We start from the raw sequence: 21,135 nt of genomic DNA, 5'->3' as shown, positions 1-21,135 counted from the left end.
CGCTGATGGACCGTGTCAGCCTACGGGTAAAGTATGCGCAAGTACTGTACATAGCTGGAAGAAGAACTGGATAAGCCGATGGCCACCAGCCTGCAACTACAGACGACCTTGGCTAGCCTGCTCGCAGCATGTAAAAGACACTATACATGCGGCTCCAAGGCATCACAAACCTTCCGACTAATGTAGCGAACCGGCCAAGGGTTGGGGCCCTGAACGCCACAGCCTGCGATACGAACAATCATGGCGTTATGTTGTGACCAGGAAGCAAAACGGGGCGCAGTAGCACGCCAAACCAATGCTTCAGGGCTCCCAGGAAGGCCCAAGGAGGCCCACCGACATTTAGCCCTAGAGCCACCTTGGGATCTGACGCGTGGGTCTCACCTTCTGTCAGCAGCCACCAACACTAAGCACCTAGATCGTCAACTCCCAAGGAATGGCTAATACGGCAGCCGCTGGCGTCCAAACCGCCTATCCTTGGTAAAGCGGCTCTCGGACTTGCTTATCGGGTCCATATGTCCCACATATTTATGAATGTTTCATTCAGCGATTACTACTATTACTACTACTACTAGTACCATCTCGGCATTGGTCGTAGTACCATTATTCACACCCATTTATTCATCGATACCCCGATTTTTCAAGTTTTACAGATTCTACAAAAGAAACAAATCCGAGCTGGCAACCTCATTCACCGCTGTTTATATTTGGAAAAGATAGACCGGATAGGGGAGATCAGCTGCCCATCATGTTCGGAACTTTACACTGCAACTCGCCTACCAAGGAGGCAGAGTTTGTCGAGAGGCCATATGGATCCCTCAACCCAGGAATGAACTCAGCCTGTGACCGATGCAGAGCATACAAGGTAAGACTACCACGACTTAGAACCTACCCTTCAAGCAATATACGCTTTCGATATCTGGTTTACTAACGCGTCGAGCAATTCGTATAGGTCAAATGCACTGTCAGTGGAAAAAGCTGCAGTCGATGCCGGCGTTTAAAGAAGACATGCAGTTTCACATCAGTGAGGCAAAGAAGTAGCCAGCGAGTATGCAAGACAGAGGTCAACTCCAAACGCCAGGAATCCCAATCATCAGACAGGTCTGCCCAACCGCAGACATCACCGAGCCCCAAAGACAGCGGAAACGAGGGAGAAGATCATATAAAGCAACGAGGCTCTATATCATTAGGCCAAATAGACAAAAATGACGGCAGCGAGAAGGGGGACCCACAGATTCCAGATTACACATCACACCAGCTCTCTGAAGCGTCATCATCATCATCATCATCATCATCATCATCATCATCAACAACATCCAGTCTACCATTCCTCGCCGACTACGACCAACGAGATATGAGCGAGCAAAGAGACGATCTCTGCACGTGTAGCATCCTGCCCTTCCCATTCTGTTCGTCAAGCGTACACTACAACAGCCCAGACGCCATAGCACGGTCCAATATCGGAACTCCCCAGGCCCTTCCCACCCCCCCAGCCTCGAGAGACGAAACCCCACAACAACAGCTACCCAATAGCCAACTACACGACCCACAGTTCGAGATGGGCCCTATCGACACGCAATCCCTTGACATCTCCGCCCTCGCATCCTCAATGTACTGGTCGCAAAGCTCGTTTGAAAAAACCTGTCAATGCCTCGCCGACGTCATCTTCGCCCTCGAAAAACTAGAAGCAAGCTGCAGTTCAGGAAGCAGAGCGGGACTCGACTCTATTGTTGCCAATCAAAAAGAAGCCACTGAGCTCTGCCGCTGCATGCTTAAGTGCAGCAATTGCATGGCCAAGCGCGAAAACTTCGTCCTCATTGTATTCATGAGTGAGCGTATAGTCGTGGCATGCAGTCGCATCGTAACAATGTACCGCATGGAAGACGGTGGTCTGCGAAACAACACCCACAACCACACCGGCACTACTACGGTCACGCCCTCGCAGCTCGCCTGTCTACCCGGCCCGCATCTCTCCGGCACAACGACCGACATGGACATGGATAGCCAGTGCCTCGCAGCAGCTGCCGCATCAGTGGCAGCCTCCTCGCCGTCTCGGCCTCCGACGTCGGGCTGGCAGCAACTGCTCCTCGGCGACTACAAGATCAACTCAGCGCTCGAGTGGGACCATCTCGTCCGCGCGCTCATAAACTTTCAGCTCAGGGCTGTCAAAGCCCTACTTAGCGATGTGAAAAGCATAGGCACCATGATCCTGGGGGATGCGCAGAAGGAGTCTTTAGCCCATGCTGAAACAATAGTCAACAAGTTAGAACAAGACATTTACATCATCTAGCGTTCTTTGAATTTTACGAATCGCAGATTATTATTCATTATTTTATTACGTGTCATATGTTACCGTCACTATATGTTATACTTTTCTGGGCAAAGCTAGTATAGATTAAGTACATAGTTTAAGCTTTCGCGTGGTTTTCTTGGTGCCAAGAGTGTTGGAAATCCTTGCTCCTCTTGTTTTTTTTCTGCGGCCGTAACAGACGTACGATCCTTCATTGTATCTTGACACGGGCTTTTTGATTGTTCGTGATGGTTTATCGACCAGTCGCTTTACATGTGGGTGGGGCCATAGAAAGTGTAGGAACATGAGCCATATTTTGACCATCCGCCCTCCCCCCAAACCTTTCCGCCCCTTCTCGCACAAAAGGTCCTTTTTCACCCCCTTTGGTGAAAACAGTAATTTTCTTGCCTATCTTGCTCATCTTGCATCGTCCGATATATGGCCGGGGCCATGATCGGTACATATACACTATAGCGATACAGCCGCTAGTTTTGCCAACGCGCGTCCAAGCAAAGACATCATACCACCTACCAGCCTCGATTCGTAGTTGGCAAAATAGCCGCAAGTTGTTGTCGCCGAAACATGCTACGGCTCAGTCGCCGTTCTTGCTCCTTGCCCGCTCTGCGCAAGGCAGGTTGTGCAGGGTAGAACCCTCGAGAGCCAGTCAGCGCTCGGAAAGATTACAACTCGGAAAGATTCAGCGCGGCTTTCAATATACCACATCGAGTATTCAAGTACGCACGCACTGAGCCTTGCTCCGCAGACTGGGGGAGGGGCAATAGAAGGAATGCATAATAACGGAATCTGGTTCACGTATCGTGTCATTGGTTGTCAATGCTGGGGGAGGGGGTGGACAAGGGTACCCATTGATGTATTATCGCTCTGTAATACCCGAAGCCTTGTTCTTGTTCCTTTTCTCCGAGGGTCGAGTTCGTGAATGCGATGATGGGCACTGTCAGACCAGGCTGATGGGAAGGCAGCGTCTTATCCAATGGTTGGCGGATCACTGTTCCCCGCTGCTAGTATAGTACTTACTCGTCACTAGTTGACGGAGCCCTACCCGGCCTTCGTGTATGGCCCATACTTCCATGTCTTATTTTGCAAGGCGCACTACTAAGCTACTACTACTACTACTACTACTACTACTACTACTCGGACGCTACTTGCGGCCAAGGGTGTAGCGTCAGACTGTAACTACTATACAGTACGTAGGTGGTAGACGTTAGTCTAAATGCAGGGACTCGAGAAGACGCGACCACGGTTGACGCATGTTGTAAATGGTTTCAAATAGCATGCAGCTGTTGTCGCTGCCTCGTCCAAAACGTCCTTTTGCTGCAAACACGTGAGCAAGCATATATGTATGACTAGGGGGTGGCGTGATAAGGGTCACAGGCTGATGGATGCAACCAGCATCGGAGACTGCATACTGCACACTGCAGGCAGGACAGTGTAGACCGACATAAAGCCACATGTGAAGGGACTGAGGGGACTGGGGTACAGGCACCGATCGATGACATTGTGTAGAGGCGACGAGGGCTAGACATCGGTGGCATTGCGTAGCAGTGTGTTCAGGGCTTTGACGTTGGCAACAGATGATCCGTGTTCGTGTTTAGCGCGGCGCTAGTGGGAATGGCGTTTTGGTTTAGCGCACTGGCCTTCTGCACGCGCCTTCTCGCGTCGTTGACCGAGATAGCGGTCCCCGGATGGGGCTTAGTCAACGGCATGTATTACTGGTGTACATGGGTATACTCCGTTAGTTCGGTTTTTTTTAGCGCTCCTTCGGTCCGAGCTATCCGTTTCATCTAATCCCATTTCAGATACAATAATCTTTCTGCGTCCATCCCTAGAACGAAACGCTAATTACCTCAGCAGCTCGCTCGGCCTCCACCGCATGCTGACTGGGCTCATCGGTGTAATTGGTCGCGCTTCAATACTTCGATTCTTGTCCTTGTTGCAGCTGCAGCCCAGGCAAACCTCGGAGGCGACCGAAGCCACCGGTCGGCCGATCGAGGGATCCGATTACAAAGACCGTTGATATAGTTATGTACTCGCTAGTACTTACAATCAGAGCCACGTCAGATGAACACCACATTGCATCCATGCTGTGTACGTACCATGCACACGACGCCATTCGCGTAGCAAGGTCCGACTTCAACAGTCCTCTTCGGTTGGCTGCCTTGCCTCAAGCCATGCCATGATACATATCAAAGAACGAGCGATTTTGAGCAGACGTTCAACACTTGGCTGCTGTGGCTGTGAATGAGTCAGAACCTTTTTTTATTTCTTGCATTGCATTGCCGTCTCATTGCCTGCGTTCTGCCTGCATGTCACAATCGGATCTATGTATGTAAGTAGTTGGTCCTGTAACGTACGCAGGGATGTAAATCAAAAACATAGTTCCAGCCGGTCCTTGAAGTGCATACCCTCTAGTATCATGTAAGATTAGTCCAACGGCATGCCGCGATTTGGCAAATGCTCATTTCAGTTGCCGCTCGGTTATGTAAGAAAGGGCTTTGCGAAATAGCGAGTAGCTGCAAGTGCAACCGTAAATAAACCACCAGCCACAGCAGCTAGATCCGCCACAATGACCGTCCGTGCAAGTGACAGGGTGTGATAATAAGCGCGTAGCCAACGTCACCCTCGCCTCGCATAAGCTGCCAAGAAGACATTAGCTACTGTCATTTTCTGACAACGCTATCGGCCCCGAGCACAGTACAGTTTTGGCATACGACCGTATCACGGGGGGTATAGGAACCGATAAGATACTCGAGACGAGCAGCCACAGAAGCCTTGCAAAAATAACTTACTAAGGTCTTGCGAGCCAGTAAAAACCACCTCGAATGTGTCACTTTTCGGACCGTTATTTACAGCTTTCCTGCAGATCGTGCTTCGGGACATTGTGCAGAATCTGGAAAGTGCCTCCTCTACTAGCGGGTACTTATACCTTTGGTTAATACGCAGGGATTTGCCGTGCCGGGGGTGGGGGGAAGGGACGCATGGCGAAGACCGGTATCTCGGCCAAGTTCACGAACCGATGCATGTCATGACAAGGAGCTATCATCAAGTTCGTTAGTTAGGTTACATCCGAGTAGTTTTCTTGATACACAAAAGGTTTGTAGGTGGCCTGAAGAACGCAGGGCAAAGGACAGACATGTTGATTGATTCCACGAACCATGTCACAACGGCTCGTATCGCCATGTTAATCAAGGTTGCATCCGATTGGCGTTATCGATATGCACAGATTTGCACGTGGCGTGAAGGATTCAGGGCAAAGACAAGGATTTTGGTAAAATTCCACCAACACGGTGACAACGGCTGTCAACCATGTTTAGATTAAATCGCATTGGAATGGAGGGGTGATTGACGACCTCGCTTCTACTTTCATCCTATCTATGCTATCTACATGGTTTGAGGTATTGAAAAATACGAACTTGCAAGGAGGTTGGGGAGGACTTGTGTGTCAGTGTACTTCCAGATCTGACTGCTGTCATGCACACGCCAAGCGGGGCCAGTAAAGTGCGTGTTCCTCAGACCCTGCAGGGCGTACAATTTGGCGTAGAAACCGTTCTTGATCTCCTCGGGACTGACTTGCAAAAAGTACGGTGCGTGGGAGTGCCACTCGATTATCTCTGGCTCAGTCTGCTGGAATTTGTCCGGGTTCGTCGTTTGAAGCGCCTTGATGGACTGGATGATATCAGCCTTGACTGCGTCATCGGCCCAGGGGAACGAAGCCTTGCTTGAAATGCTGCTCGAGAATACGGTCTAAACACCATCGATAGCAGTTGGGTTCATGATGTTCACAGCTGGGAGGGTAGGCAAGTTGTATGGGGTATCATGGGCAGCGTTTGTGATGAGAGTCCTGGCGGGAATGCCAGTGTTCCTGACCATACCGACATAGTAACCCGTGTCGATGTACTTTTCAAACAGGTCTTTTTCAGTCTTGCTCAGGTCCAAAGGAGCAACAAAATCTAGCTTGGGGGGATGGCAATGACGAGCTTCTTAGCAACAACAAGTTTGGATCCCTGTGGAGTACTGACAATGAGCTGGACGCCGGCCTTTCCTTCACTTCGGCGGGTGTAGGTGACCTCGGAGTTGAGGAGAACACTGGAAGTAGCACACAAGACAGCACCGACTTTGGTGTAAATCTCGCTGCTGTTGTGACGAGCCGTGACGAGAAATTTGCCGGTCGTGACAGCTGCGACCGTGTTGGCTCTCCAGTATCGCATTTGCTCGGCAGTCAGGTTGGATAGGAAATCGCCCGTTCCTCAGTTGAAGTTGTACATCTGCAGGAGGACACCGGTAAGATTGTACTTGTCGAGGAATTTGCCAAATGGCATGGTCAAGTCCTCGGGGACAGAGTCTGGCAGGTACATGCCATCATTCAACTAGGGATACTTTGCAAGTTGTGCGCTATAGCCTGCAAAGCCTGCAGCAAACCCTTCTTGCGCGGGGTTGTAGGTCCGGTTGACGAGCTTGCCAGTGCGCAAATCATAGTCGAAGTTGGTTGACTGGGAGAACGAGATGGGAGCGAGCGGAATGTTGAGGCGAACCGCTATATGACAGCCACTGGACCCGCCACCAACGATGACTACATTCCTAGCGATGATGCCCTGGGCGTAGAACTTCTTTCCATTGACTGTGAGCGGCGTATTTGCGGCAGTGACACTAGACGCGAGGAGGTAAGCCGAAAGGCTAACAAGGGAAGTTACGGAACGCATGGTGAAAATGAGGTCAGTGTAAGCTGAGAGAACTTGAACTGGAGGGTAGAGATAACCTCCATGATGGATTCATGCTCTACTTTCAAAAGTTCTGCCAATTCAACCAGTATGGACTCGTTCGCCACTGTCGAGATGCCCCGAGTATGTTTGCAAGAGAGAACTCCCAGATTCGGTCATCCACCGACCAGAAGTAGTCTTATTTCAGCATTTCTTTAAGGTCCCCTATTGCCAAAGTTTGTGTAGGCAAAAGGAGCACATCCACTCAGCACTGGAAGCCAGTCATAGGCACGTGACGCATGAACACAGCTGCTTTTCCTACTTACAAACATCAGCTAACTGAGCACAATGTAGCGCTAGTATTAGTAAAAGACTTTGCCTTTCTTGGTACCCGATTCAAGCAGGTTAGGACGTGACCTGCGATCCTTTTCTGATAAAAATAATCTGGTAGGGTATATACAGCAAACAGTTGGAAACAATCAGAGTCACAAAAATTTTGAATTTGAAGTTAAAAAAGACATACCTCAGACAATATTCACGTCATCAATCAGTTGTAATACACAGAGGATTAGAATCAAACTAAAGTTTTCTCAAGCACTCAAAACACCAAAGGAATATGGTCACAGCCAAGACGGGGCAAGTATGGCGAGGCCGTGCTCACCAGGCAGAACTGCACGGAACAGGCCAGGCGCAACGGCATGGCCCAGCCCGAAGAGAACAGGCCAAGGGTTTGCCAGGGGAAGCCTTGAGCCGCAGTCAAAACTTGTACACAATACGACACAATCCCGTATTCTCTCTAACTCTTCATGGTCCGCCAAGGATAACTAAGATTTTTGTGAGAAACAGGGGTTACAGCACCCCTGCCATGGCTTATACCCCACGCCATTAGGTGCAAATGCACACGTAGGGGTAAGCCATCACGTAACGACACCGAGCTGCGAGGGTCAGCCTCCCGTCCCGACGTAACATCCCGTAAGCCACATTAGACTAGGCGCCAGTCGGCTATAACTTTCAATAACATTGCGATGGACCGGTGTATGCATATCGTCAGCCAGCGCATACGAATCTTCTCAGCCACGTACGACAGGGGTTGAGGGGAAACTTGGCCCGAGATCCCCACCCCTGGTGCATGCAGTCAATGGTGGCCTTGCAGTCAATGGTGGCCTTTCCCGCTCCTCCTTCCGACTTGCGCAATCCTCGGTGATTAATGCCATGTGACTCTCGTCAGCCACCTCCGACGCTTGCCATTGGCCCCTTCGCCGCTCACCGTTCAACCGCATTGCATCGACCCGGTTCCACTCGAGAATTTTCGTTTCGATATTGTTGTTATTATTCAACTCCCTACTATTGGTCTACACTGCTGCGTCACCCTTGTAAGAAAAAAAAGGTGTGACCACAGCGGCAGTTTTCGGCAGTACTGGTGCTGTTGGCAGCCATATTCTCGATGCCCTCATTGCCAGCGAATCTTACGTCTCGATCAAGACCATCTCCAGACACTTACCAAGAGTTCAGTCATCGAGGCTTGAAGCCATCCTAGAAGCTGATGCATCAAAGTGGGGTGGGGGTGGGGGGGGGGCATTGTTTCCAAATGGTACCCTAAGCCGTGCGTCGCCTGCAATGGCATCGGCGCCACGCGCGCGCTCTAGCTGGTGGGCTTGAAAACTAACGCAAGATCGATCACGATCTCTGCATAGAGACGGCTCAGGCATCCAAGGCTGTTGGCGCTACCACCTATGTTTTCATATCTGCCGGACTCATACGGAGTTTCGTCGGCCGAAATCTACCCTACAGCAAAATGAAGATTGGTGTCGAAGACGCCATTATCCTAAGACCAGGCACGATTGTCGGTGATAGTGAGAGGCCCAAGGCCTTCAAGACTTGATTGGTATGTAATTCCCTCCTTTCTTCCACTGTACATATCGGATAATCAAGCCGACGCTTGGACCACAGGTGTGGACCAGAAAATTCTCGGACAGGCTGCAGTCAATGCTGCGCGAATTGCACGCAAAGACAAGACCCCTTCCAAGTACTGGGTCCTTGAGCAAGCCGAAATTATCAAGTATGGTCGCGATGAATGGAAAGATAGATCAATTCGTCAAAGTGGCACAGAGTTATGAATGTACCATAGTACTTTTGGTTTTCGCACTCCCTTATTCTGATTATTAATGACTGAACATGTAGTTGGCGCTGTAAAGGAAATTTAGAGCGGCCCATGGTGTTTCTCAGTTTGCATAACTACCGTTTGATACCTGAATTCTTTGACAAACGAAGAATTGTGTTCCACATCGACTACTTTAGACAAATCACATAAACTTCACCACTCACATTCTTATTGCCTACCGTTGGTGCTTGTATAATATTACACCCTCATCACATCATACTGAAGTTGACTCCATGTCACATGCACTTTGGACCGTCTGCCCCCACTATACGTTTCTACAGATTTTAGCTTATATTAAGGGTTACATGAAGAAAGAAGCTATGTTCCAGCATAACATCCAATTGTTATTTACTTGATTTGTACTCGAATTCTACGTCGACCTCACATATTTAAAGCAGTAGATGTGTCAAAAACAGATTCTCAGAACAGACAACAGCAAAGGTCAAAAACTGATAGCTCTAATATCAGAAAGCAAAGTTGGAGAGATTTTCTAAGAGAATTATTGATATTCATATGTACATAGATCTTTCATGTTAATCAAACAGAGAAAGGGATTCGAGCCTTCAACCTTTGGGATTCCCTTCGTCAAGCGGGACAGTAATCGTGGGTCCAAAAACCACTGCGACAACTCCCGTCAAGTATTAGGGAAAATTTTCACTTCAATCTTCAATGTCAAAGTTTTGGCAATAGGTATGTATTCATTTGTTTCCTCTTCGCCACAGCTCTGTATCCAAGGATTTAACTAGCAGCCTAATTACCACAAGTCCTACAAACAAACGATGAAACACCTACAGAAGAGGGGCCAATTGCGAAATAAGTTATAGTATATATATGCTATCGCCGAGCAAATTGAAACGCCATAGAAGCCTACAACATAAAATAAAGAGCTTCCAACTTTGAATCGCAAAGAACAGAGAGAAAACGGAGAGGAAGACTCAAGGCAGGACTCTAAAATCCAGCTCTCTTCTCAGCATCCTGCTGCTCCATAGCAGAACTCCTTCCGACCACAGTCTCGCTATCCAGCGACTCCTCCGCACGAATCGGCGCCGCCTCCTTCTCAATCGTCGGGCGCTTGGGCACACGCACCCAATAGTACAAGCCGCAGGCGGCCGCCGCGTTGAAAATGACAAACACCCACATGATGCCAAAGTTTTGCCACACATTCGAGTACTCTGCATGTACCGTCTTGAGGAACATATTTGTGTCACCAATGGGACAGAAAGCGCAGTTGGACGTCGCACTGGGGTTCTGCACATAGCCACCAGCCATGGCCTGGTACTGCGCCATGTACTCGCCGCAGGTGCCATTGACAGGGTCAAATCGTAGATACTCATTCGCCGCACAGGTAACCGACGAGTTGGCAACACCAACCGCCAGCATACCGCCCACGAGATACGTAAACGGCGAGATGCGGTACATGAAGATCCAGAAGCGCGGCATCTGCTCGGGGGTAACGAGAATACCGCAGAAAATGACGGAGAGCATGAAGAGCAGGTTTCCAGTGTTACCCGCGCTCTCGGCGGAGTTGAAGGCGGCAATCATGAAGTGGGCAAAGGTGGAGCCGAACATGAGGAAGACCCAGACAAAGAGCCACATTTGGGCGCCGCGCAGCGCAGTCGAGTTGGTCGCCTCGGCGTTGTGCGAGAGCCCGATGGGGTAGTACCAGCAGAGGAACAGTAAGACGGACATGAGCGTGTTCCAGGGGAGCTCGACAATAATGTTGGATATGATGAAGGCTTTCCACGAGTACGTCTTGGACGGGCGTTCGCGCGCCTCGTACAGCGCACGCTGGGCCACAAAGTGCGGCATGATTATCTGGATGAACTGGCCGAAGAGGAAGAATAAGGTGAAGATGGAGAACATTTGGTTTTGTAGGCCTTGAAGCGTGTTGGGCATGTTGTAGAGCGAGAAACCAATGTAGATGGATGTGCTGACGCAGAGGAAGGCTTTGGAATAGATGTACGTCGGTGTGCGCCAGAGCTGCTGGAACACGCGCAGTTGGACCTCGTAGAACTGCGTCCAGAAGGGTGCAGCGAACTCTTGGAAGCTGGCTGCATCGTGCGCCTGGCGGGAGGCGGTGCGGCTTAGGTCCGTCATGCGAGAGCGCTCTTCCTTGAGCTCAGCGAGGTGCGTTTGAACGTGCGCGTATTCGGGTGACTTGCGCCAGGTGTCGTGCCAGTCGATATCAGTGTGGGATCCGGGAGCTGCACCGATAACCTCGAGCATCCATTCCGCGGGGTTGGCGGCAGGGGGGCATGGAGGCCCGCCATTGCGCGTGAAGTAGTCGATGAGAATCTTGGAATTCTCGCCAACGTCGCCGTAGTACACAGTCTGGCCACCGGACTTGAGGAAGAGGAGACGATCGAAGCGCTGGAACAGCATGGCTGACGGTTGGTGGATGGTGCAAAGAATAGCTTGGCCGTTTTTCTTGAGCTTGTCCAGGAGGTCGAGAATCGCCCATGATGTCTGAGAATCAAGACCAGAAGTGGGTTCGTCGAGGAAGAGAAGCAGAGCTGGCCGAGCGGCAAGCTCAACACCGATCGTCAATCGTTTACGTTGTTCAACATTGAGACCCTCGCCGGGGACACCAACAACGGCATCGGCGAACTCGGTCATCTCAAGGAGCTTGATGACTTCAGTGACATAGGCAATCTTCTCTTCGCGAGGGATGTGAGCGGGCTGGCGGAGAAGAGCGGAGAAGGTAAGAGCCTCGCGAACGGTAGCAGTGCTCAAGTGGAGGTCCTGTTGTTGTGCATAACCAGTCTTGCGCTGGAACGAATCGTCTCGCTCCTTGCCATCAACCAGCATTTCACCAGAGATAACACCCATGGTGGTACGACTAGCGAGAACATCCAAAAGAGTAGTCTTTCCGGCTCCAGAGACACCCATGAGAGCCGTCAAGGTACCTGGTTTGACCCATCCGTCAACATGATCAAGAATCCTACGACGTTCCTTTTGGATCTCGATATCATAGCAAATGTCCTTCCACTGGAAAATGGCAGTTTGTTGCTCAATAATGGCAAGGTCGTCAGATTTGGTGTTTGCCGCAGTAGTGGTGTGCTTACTGCCGCCTTCGACGTCATCCTGGCCATTGATCTTGTCCAAGTTCTTGTGTCCACGGCGGAAGACAAGGATTTCACCCTTGGACTTCTTCTCAGTGATAAAATCTGAAGCAACCAGGTAGATGGCGCAGAGAATAGCCATGAAAGCAAAGATGATGCCGATGTTCCTCCACTTGTGGCTGGCCTCATAACCGTATATGGACCTGATGTAGTCGTCGCCGAGGACAAAGGGCTGTCCGGGAACGGATCCGACGGTGGAACAAACACGGTTACTGCCACTAACATCGTAGCCGGGACCCGCAGGAACGTAGTTGACGCAAAGAAATTCGCGGTTGGTGAACTCGTTGATCATGATTGACTCGAACCCGTAAGCGATGGGATCAATATATGTCATCCAGCGAGACCAGCCGGGCATGTAAGACGTTGGAATGGTAAAGCCAGTGTACATTGTGAGACCCGTGATCAAAATCGCAGCAAATGGGAGGGCCTCAACGAATGACCTGGTCAGGGACGCGATGGATCGGAAAAACATGGACATGGTTAGGGTGAGGATAAATGAGGTAAAGATGAAGAAGAAGAAAGGCCCAGGCTCTCTCCGCAAATTCGTCATAAAGTAGAGAATCGTGTTAGATGCAATAGAGTTGAGGACCTTGTACGGCAGGTCCATCAGCATAGACGCGATGGCCTCGGCAGACGGATGGTAGAGAGCAAATCGAGAGTGCTTCTCCACAATCGGTCTTTGAGCGTAGAGGGTAAACATTTCGAGACCGGAACTAAAGGCATTGATGACGATGGAAAAGAAGAGGAGAGATCCGCGCTGGAAAAAGCTCGCAGTATCGTTCTTGAGGTTGAAGAACATACTGGAAATAATTAGAGAAATAATGGCGTTGCCCATCGCCGAAGAGAGAGTGATGCTAGGATCACCCTTTAATCGAACCCAGCTACGCCACAGGCAAAGTTTGATTTGCTGAGTGTAGGACAGAGTATATGGCGACGATACACGCTGGACCTTGGCTTGCTGGGCTCGTCGGGATTCTTTAAACTTTTTCAGATGATCGCCACCGGGTGTGTATTTTGAGTTGTATATCTCAATCTGGTTCAGGAGCTCTGCGCGTTCGCGCGAGGCCTTCCATCGAGCAGCGAACTCATCGGGCGTTCGGGGAACCTGGTTCTCATATCCAGGCTGCACAACACGCTCCAGATGGCTAGTCATGGAAGTGAGAAAATCGGCATCGGTTTGTCGATCGGGGCAGACGAAACCCATGTTCAGGAAGTACTGCTTAGCCTGGGCGGTAGGGCCGAAATAAATCTGGCGACCTTTGTACAAAACCAGTACTTTATCGAAGTAGTCGTAGGCAGCTTGGGGTGCTTGGTAGATCGCAACACAGGCAGTAGCTCCGTTGATTTCGGTTTGCATGCGTAGCGTCTTGCAAAACTCAATAGCATTGGCGCTGTCAAGACCACGGGTGGAGTTGTCCCAGCATTGTAGCGGTGCCTGGCTGAGGCAAGCCTCGGAAATACTAACACGCTTGCGCTCTCCTCCAGATACTCCACGAATAAAATCGTTTCCGACAATGGTGTTTTTCGTGTGGCTGATACCGAAGCTGGCCATGATGACGTCTCTCATGTGTTCGGCATACTGGTCCACGGTAGCCCCTCCAGGAATATGACGTGGGGCTCGCGCGTGGGCAGCGAAGAAAAGAGTATCTCCAACAGTGATGTTGGGGAAGTGAACGTCAACTTCAGCGGTATAGACGGCTTCTCCTAAGAAGTTCTTGATCAACTGCTTGGGTGTCACACCTGGAGACTGTCAGCAGGAGACAGCGAGTTCAAAAGGCATCTAGCCTTACCTTGGTAATTGAGGTTCGATTTCTCGTCGACATAGAAGCCGTGAGTTTGTCCAGTGAGAGTCTTCAAGAAGGTTGAGCATCCCGCTCCGGGAGGACCAAGGATGACAAGCATCTCTCCGGCCTCGACCAGTCCCTCCAAATCGCGTAGGATCTCAATCTTGCGCTCGCGTTGGCCCATGATCTTCCTAACGAGACCGGCCACCTCTAACCAGATGTTGCCAACGCTCTTCTGGTAGTCGGTGTCGAACCCAAAACCATATACATTCAGGTTGCTAAATGATACACCTAGTGTGCGGAGAGGATGTGCCTGGTCGTCTTCGGTATGTGTCTGCAACATGGCCTTTGCCCAAGCACGGGCACTGAAATTCCCGCCATTGGGATCAAGTTTAGATCCGGGTTCAGCTGTGAAAGGATTCTGGCTGTTAGTTGAGTAGACGCTGTTTTGTGTGTACTTCCGGGCGAGCTGATGGACCTCTTTTTCCCTCTGATCAGCACTGGAGATGCTGTCATTGTTTGTGAGGCTGTCAGTGTGTTGGGATTGATTGTGTAGTGAACTGTCGGAAGGCATCACGCCGTTGGGGGCAGTCTCGAAGCCACCTGGTCCCAAACTCATGGCGGCAGTTGTTCTGGTTTGAAGACGCCAGTTGTTTCCAGAGAGTTGGGTACTAGGAAAGAAGTGGTGAAAAGGTCTGGGAGGTCATTATAAGAATTGATCTTGAGATGCACCTTCTTGGCTACTACGATTGCGGTAGCCGCAACGGGAGCTTACCTGGGCCCTTGGCTATATGCGGCGTAATGATTTGTGAACGAGAAGATCGTCCTCAGTGTCTTTGGCTAGCATTGGGAAGGGTAAAAGTCGGAAATACAGTTATAATGCCAACCAGTGGATGTTGCTGATGTCCGTTGTGGAGGGGGGCTCTCTAGCAGCTCAAAGTGGCTTGGTTTTCCAAACAAGCAAAAGCACTGTTCCAGCATTTTACCAATGTGTGCTCGGCGAATGAATGAGTGAACGATGGCCATCACGTGCCATACTAGCCCAAGCTGACAGCGATACAAGCTTGCACTCGGCTTCCTTCCTCATTGTGGCCGTCTCGTGCGAGATTTACCGAGTATAACGCGGAGTCGATTGCTCCAAGACTCTCTAGTGAAATTCTTGCGGCGAATAGGTCGCATACGGCTGGCACCCGAAATGTGGTCGGTGCGTGCCTGGCTCTCGTCAGCCAGAAGGTGTGATGATTGGGGAGCTATTCTAGAGACTCATTAAATCCCGAGCTACCAATCATATCGCTCATCTAGCTCGTCTAGCTTTCCTAACGTTATCCACATCCATGCTGCTACGCGTGGTCCGTGGGCGATGTGCAAAGCCAGGGTGCCAGGCAGTCTTCATCCTGCAACAACACGCAATGACTAATGAGAGGTCTTAGGGACGAAATCATTCGGTCCACTGCCCGCTGTGGGCTCTTACCTTCTACTTTCTCTGTCAGCATTGACACGCATACTCCATGCTTGGCTGTCTATCACATTTCGCCGTTCCGACTCCGACTGGCACGCGTACATAAAACTTGGCTCTCCTTCACAACCTCATGGTTTTGGACACGCCATGTGGCAACGGTTTTTTCTTCAAAATTATTAGCTAGGGTACCTGCCAATCCTAAGAAATCCTGAACTATACCAAAGTCCTGCCTGCACCAGCCTCGTATGTTACCTTATAGCTGCCACCACCCTTAAGGGCGAAAGAGGCTTGTATTGTGGGGAAAGGCCACCAGCCGCAACTAACATTGCTCTATATTGCTCAATCAAACTCTTTCGGCCAGATACGAGTCGCGCGGCTTAAGCACTCGAGTCTTTCCGTTACGTGGTCGGGGAAGCAGTAGGGAACCTCTTTTGGCCATTTTCCGATCTGAGCTTGGTCCCTGCGCTACCGACCAGGTCATGGTAGTCTTGTTCTTTGCTTGGAGTCTCTAGGATGAAGCCCTTACTCTATGTGAGGCTAGTGCACATATGAATTTTGCACGCGCACTTTTGGACAATAAGATACCTTTTAGCTAACAATAATACATACGGTTTCGGCCTTCTGAGATACGTTTGTTTGAGAAAAAATTCTGATATTTATTAAGACTAGTAAGTAAAGCAGATAATCAAAACAGGAATCACGCACACCCATCGACACCATCACGATAAGTACTATATGTAAGTCGCGAGGGTAATATGCAACTAACTCTGCAGCCCGCCCATCGATACCGTCACGTAGCGTTAACACGAACGACATGTTTACAACGCCGTTCTTATCTCTATCTTATTAAATACCTAGCGCTTTACTATAAAACTCAAGAAATATATCTATCTACTCTTAGCTATTTTTTCAACTATACTCTCTCTATAAACTTTCTCTACTAATTAGTTAGATATCTATCTTTTAAAGCCTCTCTAAAATAGACTATATCTCTATTAAGTTATAACTCTAACATATTACATAATCATTATAACATCTATACGTATTTAGTAAATTATAAGTTTATCTAAATTATTTATATAAGTATACTTACTTATTTTCTAAGTTACTCGTAAATAAACAAAGTGAATAAAGTCCAGACTAGATTTTAATTTAAAAAAATTCTTATTATCGATCTTTATATATCTTAGTTAATTACTTGAAGTAAATAATTAAAGAAAGCTGTTATAGAGTAAAGAGTTACAGTAGCTTTGATTGGTAATAAATAAAGTAAAGATAGAAATAAAAGTTATAAGAGAAAGTTTAATGTTATATTAGAAAGAGTTAAGATAGGTTTTGGACAGATATATAGTAGTAATAAGATAGAAGAGATAGATAAAAGATAATATATACATAACTCTAGTATATTAGAGTACAGCCTGCTATACTTTGCTAGGTTAATTAATCTAATTCGCTATTTAGTAAATAGAGATAAAAAAAGTTAAGCTATAAGATATACTTAGTACAGATGGAACATATAGATAACATCATATATAGTTAAATGTAATATTACTATATTCATTTAGTAACGACGAAAACGAAATGTTGGAGACTCTAACAGCATCTCCTGGACTACAGTGTTCACGCACTCACTGCCAAAAAAAGACCTAGTTTGGACCCCAACCACCTCTCTCGGACTACATGGTCGCCTAATCAGGCAATTTCCTAATTGGGGCTTGTAATGAGCTTACTCTAAGCACAGTGATAAATCTATATTTCATTAAGCTTGCAAATCAACCTTGAGTCGAACCTTGAAATATGCTGCATATCCCTCATTGATGAGAAACAACAACATCGGCAATTCAGCTCTGTGTTCCCCATGTTGATCACCATGCACTTCACCGCACTCTACTTGCCTTTAGCTTGTCTCTTTGCTTCCAAGGCTGTCGCCTCAGCTATTCGCTGAGAATCTGGCATCAGGAACTTCAAGTAGAGTCACATAGTCACCCGAGATGTTGCTGTCATCGGTGGAAGATCGGGGGTGTCTACTCGGCTATTGGTTTGAAGGATCAAGGCAAATATATCATTGTAGTTGAAAATCAGCAAAGAGTTGATAGCCTTTTTCTTGGCCGAGACATCCGACCTTTTTGAAACCCCGGTGTACCACGACCTCCGTACCTGAAAAGAAGTCAAAGTATCATATGGAGATTTTGACACCGCAGCAGTCGGCGCTGCCATGGATGCCCTAAACAAAGCGCGAGCCCTATGGCCCTAACTTTACCACGAAACTTTTCTTCCTAACCCTGTACCCGCGGAATTGTTCCAGTCTTTTGAGGAATTTGTCGAAAAGTATGAACTCCAGGCAGCGGTTCCCAACATGCACAACTTCAACCTAGCTGTTGGGTCAGGTCGATATCGTCAAGAACTCCGGCTTCCCTACCAAACTCAGCATCCCAAACGCCTCGTCGCAGAAGGATCTTACAACTTCCCACCACTGCCCGCAATCCCACAACGTTGCGTCAACTGACCATTCTTGGATTGCAATGGACCACCTTTGGCTCTAAGTATATCAGCGCATCCATTCCATTGACTCCGCCCAGGAAGACGTCAAAGCACGCATCGCTCACACCATCAAGACTCTTCAGAAGGCCAATCTTAAATTTGTCAACGCCACAGAGGAGCTAGAGAGAAATCAGCGCTCCAACGTATGAATTTAAGCATTCTTAAATTCTTCGATTCTAGAAATCCACTGCTGCTCTATTGTTAGATACAATTCTTTAGAGTAATATAATAGTTAGGTAGTAGTTATTAGCATAGAGCTACATGCAAGGCCGTTTTAAGGGAAATGTACTAAGATATGATGCTACAAAGGTAGCTCATTTGGGGGAGAAATCGCGTGTGAGGCTAAACTTTTGCAACATGACTGAAGCACACTTGGGCTGGTAACAATATTGTTCCTAATGTTTCCCTTGAACAACACCATTTACCTCACAAGAGACAATTATTCCCTTACCAACATGAGATCAATAATATGCAACTTCATATAATTGAAAGCTTGACTACAACTAGCCATACAACACTGAACCCTAATATGCCAAAACCATCCTACACCATCCTCACTCCCCTAATACTCCTTCGCTAACTTACTCCTCGCCCGCAACAAATGCCCATACTTGAACATAACAAATGGAATCAAACTCAGCACCGTGCCAAACAGCGCAAGAATCAGCCCCGCATATTGACTCCCCACATTATGAAAGAAGGCACTAGCGAAAAGCGGCGTCACAGCACCAAGCGTGTTCCTCATCAGACCCTGACCGGCAATAGCCGACGAAGACGTCTCGCCGTAGCAATCCGCAGTGTACGAGTAGGTACTCTCGAAGACGAAGAAGATGCCAAAGGCGATAGGTGCGAGGCCGATGACGGGACCCACCCAGCTAAGTTGCTGGTACTGAGTAAAAGAATAAATAAACAGGCCGATGGGGAGCCAGACGGCGCCGAACATTGCGCCGTAGAGACGGTGCTCCGGGACAACGCGCACGTTGGGGTCGGCTTGCAGCTTATTGTACTTGGCCATTTGGAAGTGGTGCGCCGCCCAGCCGAGGACTGTGCCGACGGCGAGAGAGATGTAGGGGAGACCGCTGACGCCTTCGTTCCAGCCGCGCTTCTCGGTGAAGGTGATGGGAATGACAGAGAGGAAGAGGAAGACTACGGCCCAGCAGAAGGCGATCCAGAGACCAAAGGCGAAGACGACGGGCTCGGTGACGAGCATGCGGATGGCTTTGACAGACGAGGCTTTAAGCATCGACTTGACGTCTGGTGTGTAGATATCGTCTTCAGCGACGTAGCGGTCGTCGCCGGTGGCCTTTTGGAGCTGTTTCGCGCGCTTGTGGAGTTTAGCGCCACCACGGGTTTCGGGGAAGAAGACGAAGATGAGGATTAGAAGAGGGATGTTGGCTAGACCCTGAATACCTTCCACCCAACGCCAGCCGAGTGCTTGGTCGATGAAGCCAGCGTAGATAGGCGCAGCAACCGTACCGAAGATGGCTACGAAGCTGAACATGGCCATGGGCCGACCGCGCTTGTGTGGTTCATACATGTCGTCGAATGTGCCGCCGACGAGGATGGTACCTACACATCCGAAGAGACCGAGAAGCAGACGGAGACCGATGATGGTGCCGATGCTTTGTGCAAGTGCGAGACCAATGAATATGAGCGAGAAGCAAAGGAAGGCGCTGGCGTATACGATTTTGCGACCAACGAGCTCACAGAAAGGTGCCAGTACCATCGGCGCAATAGCGCAGGAGATGTTGAACGTGAACAGGCCAAGTTGTCCATATATAGCGTCGACACCAAACTCTTCACACATGCTGTTGATGCCGGAGCTGTACGCCGTAGTCGCAAGACCAATAAACAGCGTCATCAAATTCAGCATCGTCGTGATACTGCGCTTGTACCAAGAGTTCCAGTTGAAAGGATTTTCCTTGTCGCCAGTCGCGAAGCTTAAGACAATGTACTCTTTGCCTTCGTGGTTGACCATCTCGGTCAGGGTAAGAGGCATGTCGCAATCCACGCGCTTGATGGGTCCACAAGCAGGATCAATGTCCTCGACATCATCTGTGAGATGTTTTCCACCAACGATCCTTCCAATCATGAGCTCGCCCTTTTCATTACGAAGAATCTCAGAGTTCATAGAGACATTGTCTTCATTCACGAGCTTACTATTCACTCTTGACAAGAAAGCAGGCGTAGAGGTGCCGGTGTGAGGAGCGGTGTTGGCGGCAGTGTTGGCAGCCGTCTGGGCAGCAGTGGAACCGTCGATCGTATAGGGGATAGAGCCGTTTCGAGGTGTAGATATCGATTCATTCCGAGGCGTAGTTATCGATCCATTTCGAGGTGTGACTGGTGCGCTTTGAGCGACTCGATAGGACGAGTTCGCTCTTGATGCTGCTAGAGATGGCGGTCGTGAAGATTTGTTGTAAAAGGATGGGCCGTAGTAACCGGACATGTTGGCGAAATTTTAGGGAGAATTATGCTGGGGAAAGCGGGAGAGAAAGACGCAGGAGAGCGCGATAATAAGGGATGGCCACAACAAACCCAGGACTAAAACGGAGACACGAACATTTCAACTTATCGATACCGGCGAGGCACCGGCATGGTAGGAAAGCAGGGGAAGTATGGACTAGCAGTCATCTCACCAATGTCAGTGACCGTAAACGCCCGACAAACAGGGCTCGAACAGGATGCGAGAGTAGAGAGGCACCCATGCAGTCTCGCCTTCAACGTCATATCGTCTGTGCACAACTACGGACAAGACCTCTATGGTCGTGGCCAGGAGAACAATCGGGCGAAAATCTGATATCCGCAACGTGTGCCGCCACTATGCGCTCTAGCGTTTAGGATCGGACGAAGATTTTGGTGTTGAGGCTCTGCGGGACTCCACTTAGCGTGCGGATCAGTCGGTAGATTTGCGGCATGACGTCGTGCGTGGGTATTGTGAGCCCATAATTTGCATGCGTTTCGATAGGCTCTGGGTTTGCGCATAGTAGCCGTAAAGGTCCGAGCACACGCCTGCCAGCGGCGTATATGTGGTCTGATCGAGATGTTCCTTAAGGAAGCTCCGCCCAC

General features: G+C 49.3%; 4 protein-coding genes across 4 annotated transcripts; 1 reads left to right on the top strand and 3 right to left on the bottom strand.

Annotated features, from left to right (window-relative positions):
• Positions 1–463: 463 nt before the first annotated feature.
• Positions 464–2,340, top strand: COCSADRAFT_205525 (uncharacterized protein). Its single transcript, XM_007696296.1, has 2 exons — positions 464–862; positions 950–2,340. Exons 1-2 carry the CDS (start codon positions 746–748, stop codon positions 2,285–2,287), a joined length of 1,455 nt encoding a protein of 484 aa, XP_007694486.1. The 5' UTR covers positions 464–745; the 3' UTR covers positions 2,288–2,340.
• Positions 2,341–5,686: 3,346 nt separating this feature from the next.
• Positions 5,687–7,005, bottom strand: COCSADRAFT_21310 (uncharacterized protein; the record flags this gene model as incomplete). The annotated part of the gene is made up of 4 exons (XM_007695860.1): positions 5,687–5,991; positions 6,058–6,259; positions 6,325–6,499; positions 6,683–7,005. 4 exons carry the CDS (start codon positions 7,003–7,005, stop codon positions 5,687–5,689), a joined length of 1,005 nt encoding a protein of 334 aa, XP_007694050.1.
• Positions 7,006–9,859: 2,854 nt separating this feature from the next.
• COCSADRAFT_194916 (uncharacterized protein) lies at positions 9,860–16,344 on the bottom strand (the record flags this gene model as incomplete). Its single annotated transcript, XM_007696295.1, has 4 exons — positions 9,860–10,216; positions 10,250–14,025; positions 14,076–14,596; positions 16,295–16,344. 4 exons carry the CDS (start codon positions 16,342–16,344, stop codon positions 10,112–10,114), a joined length of 4,452 nt encoding a protein of 1,483 aa, XP_007694485.1. The 3' UTR covers positions 9,860–10,111.
• A 2,196-nt stretch (positions 16,345–18,540) lies between these two features.
• COCSADRAFT_31801 (uncharacterized protein) lies at positions 18,541–20,678 on the bottom strand. Its single transcript, XM_007695921.1, has one exon. It carries the CDS (start codon positions 20,513–20,515, stop codon positions 18,632–18,634), a length of 1,884 nt encoding a protein of 627 aa, XP_007694111.1. The 5' UTR covers positions 20,516–20,678; the 3' UTR covers positions 18,541–18,631.
• Positions 20,679–21,135: the final 457 nt, after the last annotated feature.

This window comes from Bipolaris sorokiniana (assembly GCF_000338995.1).
Source record: "Bipolaris sorokiniana ND90Pr unplaced genomic scaffold COCSAscaffold_1, whole genome shotgun sequence".
NCBI classification, from domain to species: Eukaryota; Fungi; Ascomycota; class Dothideomycetes; order Pleosporales; family Pleosporaceae; genus Bipolaris; species Bipolaris sorokiniana.
Note: the sequence above shows the minus strand (reverse complement) of the source record. Positions and strands in the feature narration are given on the sequence as shown.

What these genes read in the sequence shown, in the direction of transcription:
- COCSADRAFT_31801 (XM_007695921.1), bottom strand. Translation starts at nt 20,515, where the DNA reads ATGTCCGGTTACTACGGCCCATCCTTTTACAACAAATCTTCACGACCG.
- COCSADRAFT_205525 (XM_007696296.1), top strand. Translation starts at nt 746, where the DNA reads ATGTTCGGAACTTTACACTGCAACTCGCCTACCAAGGAGGCAGAGTTT. An exon ending in ACCGATGCAGAGCATACAAG is followed by an intron (nt 863 to 949) that starts GTAAGACTACCA and finishes CAATTCGTATAG; the next exon opens with GTCAAATGCACTGTCAGTGG.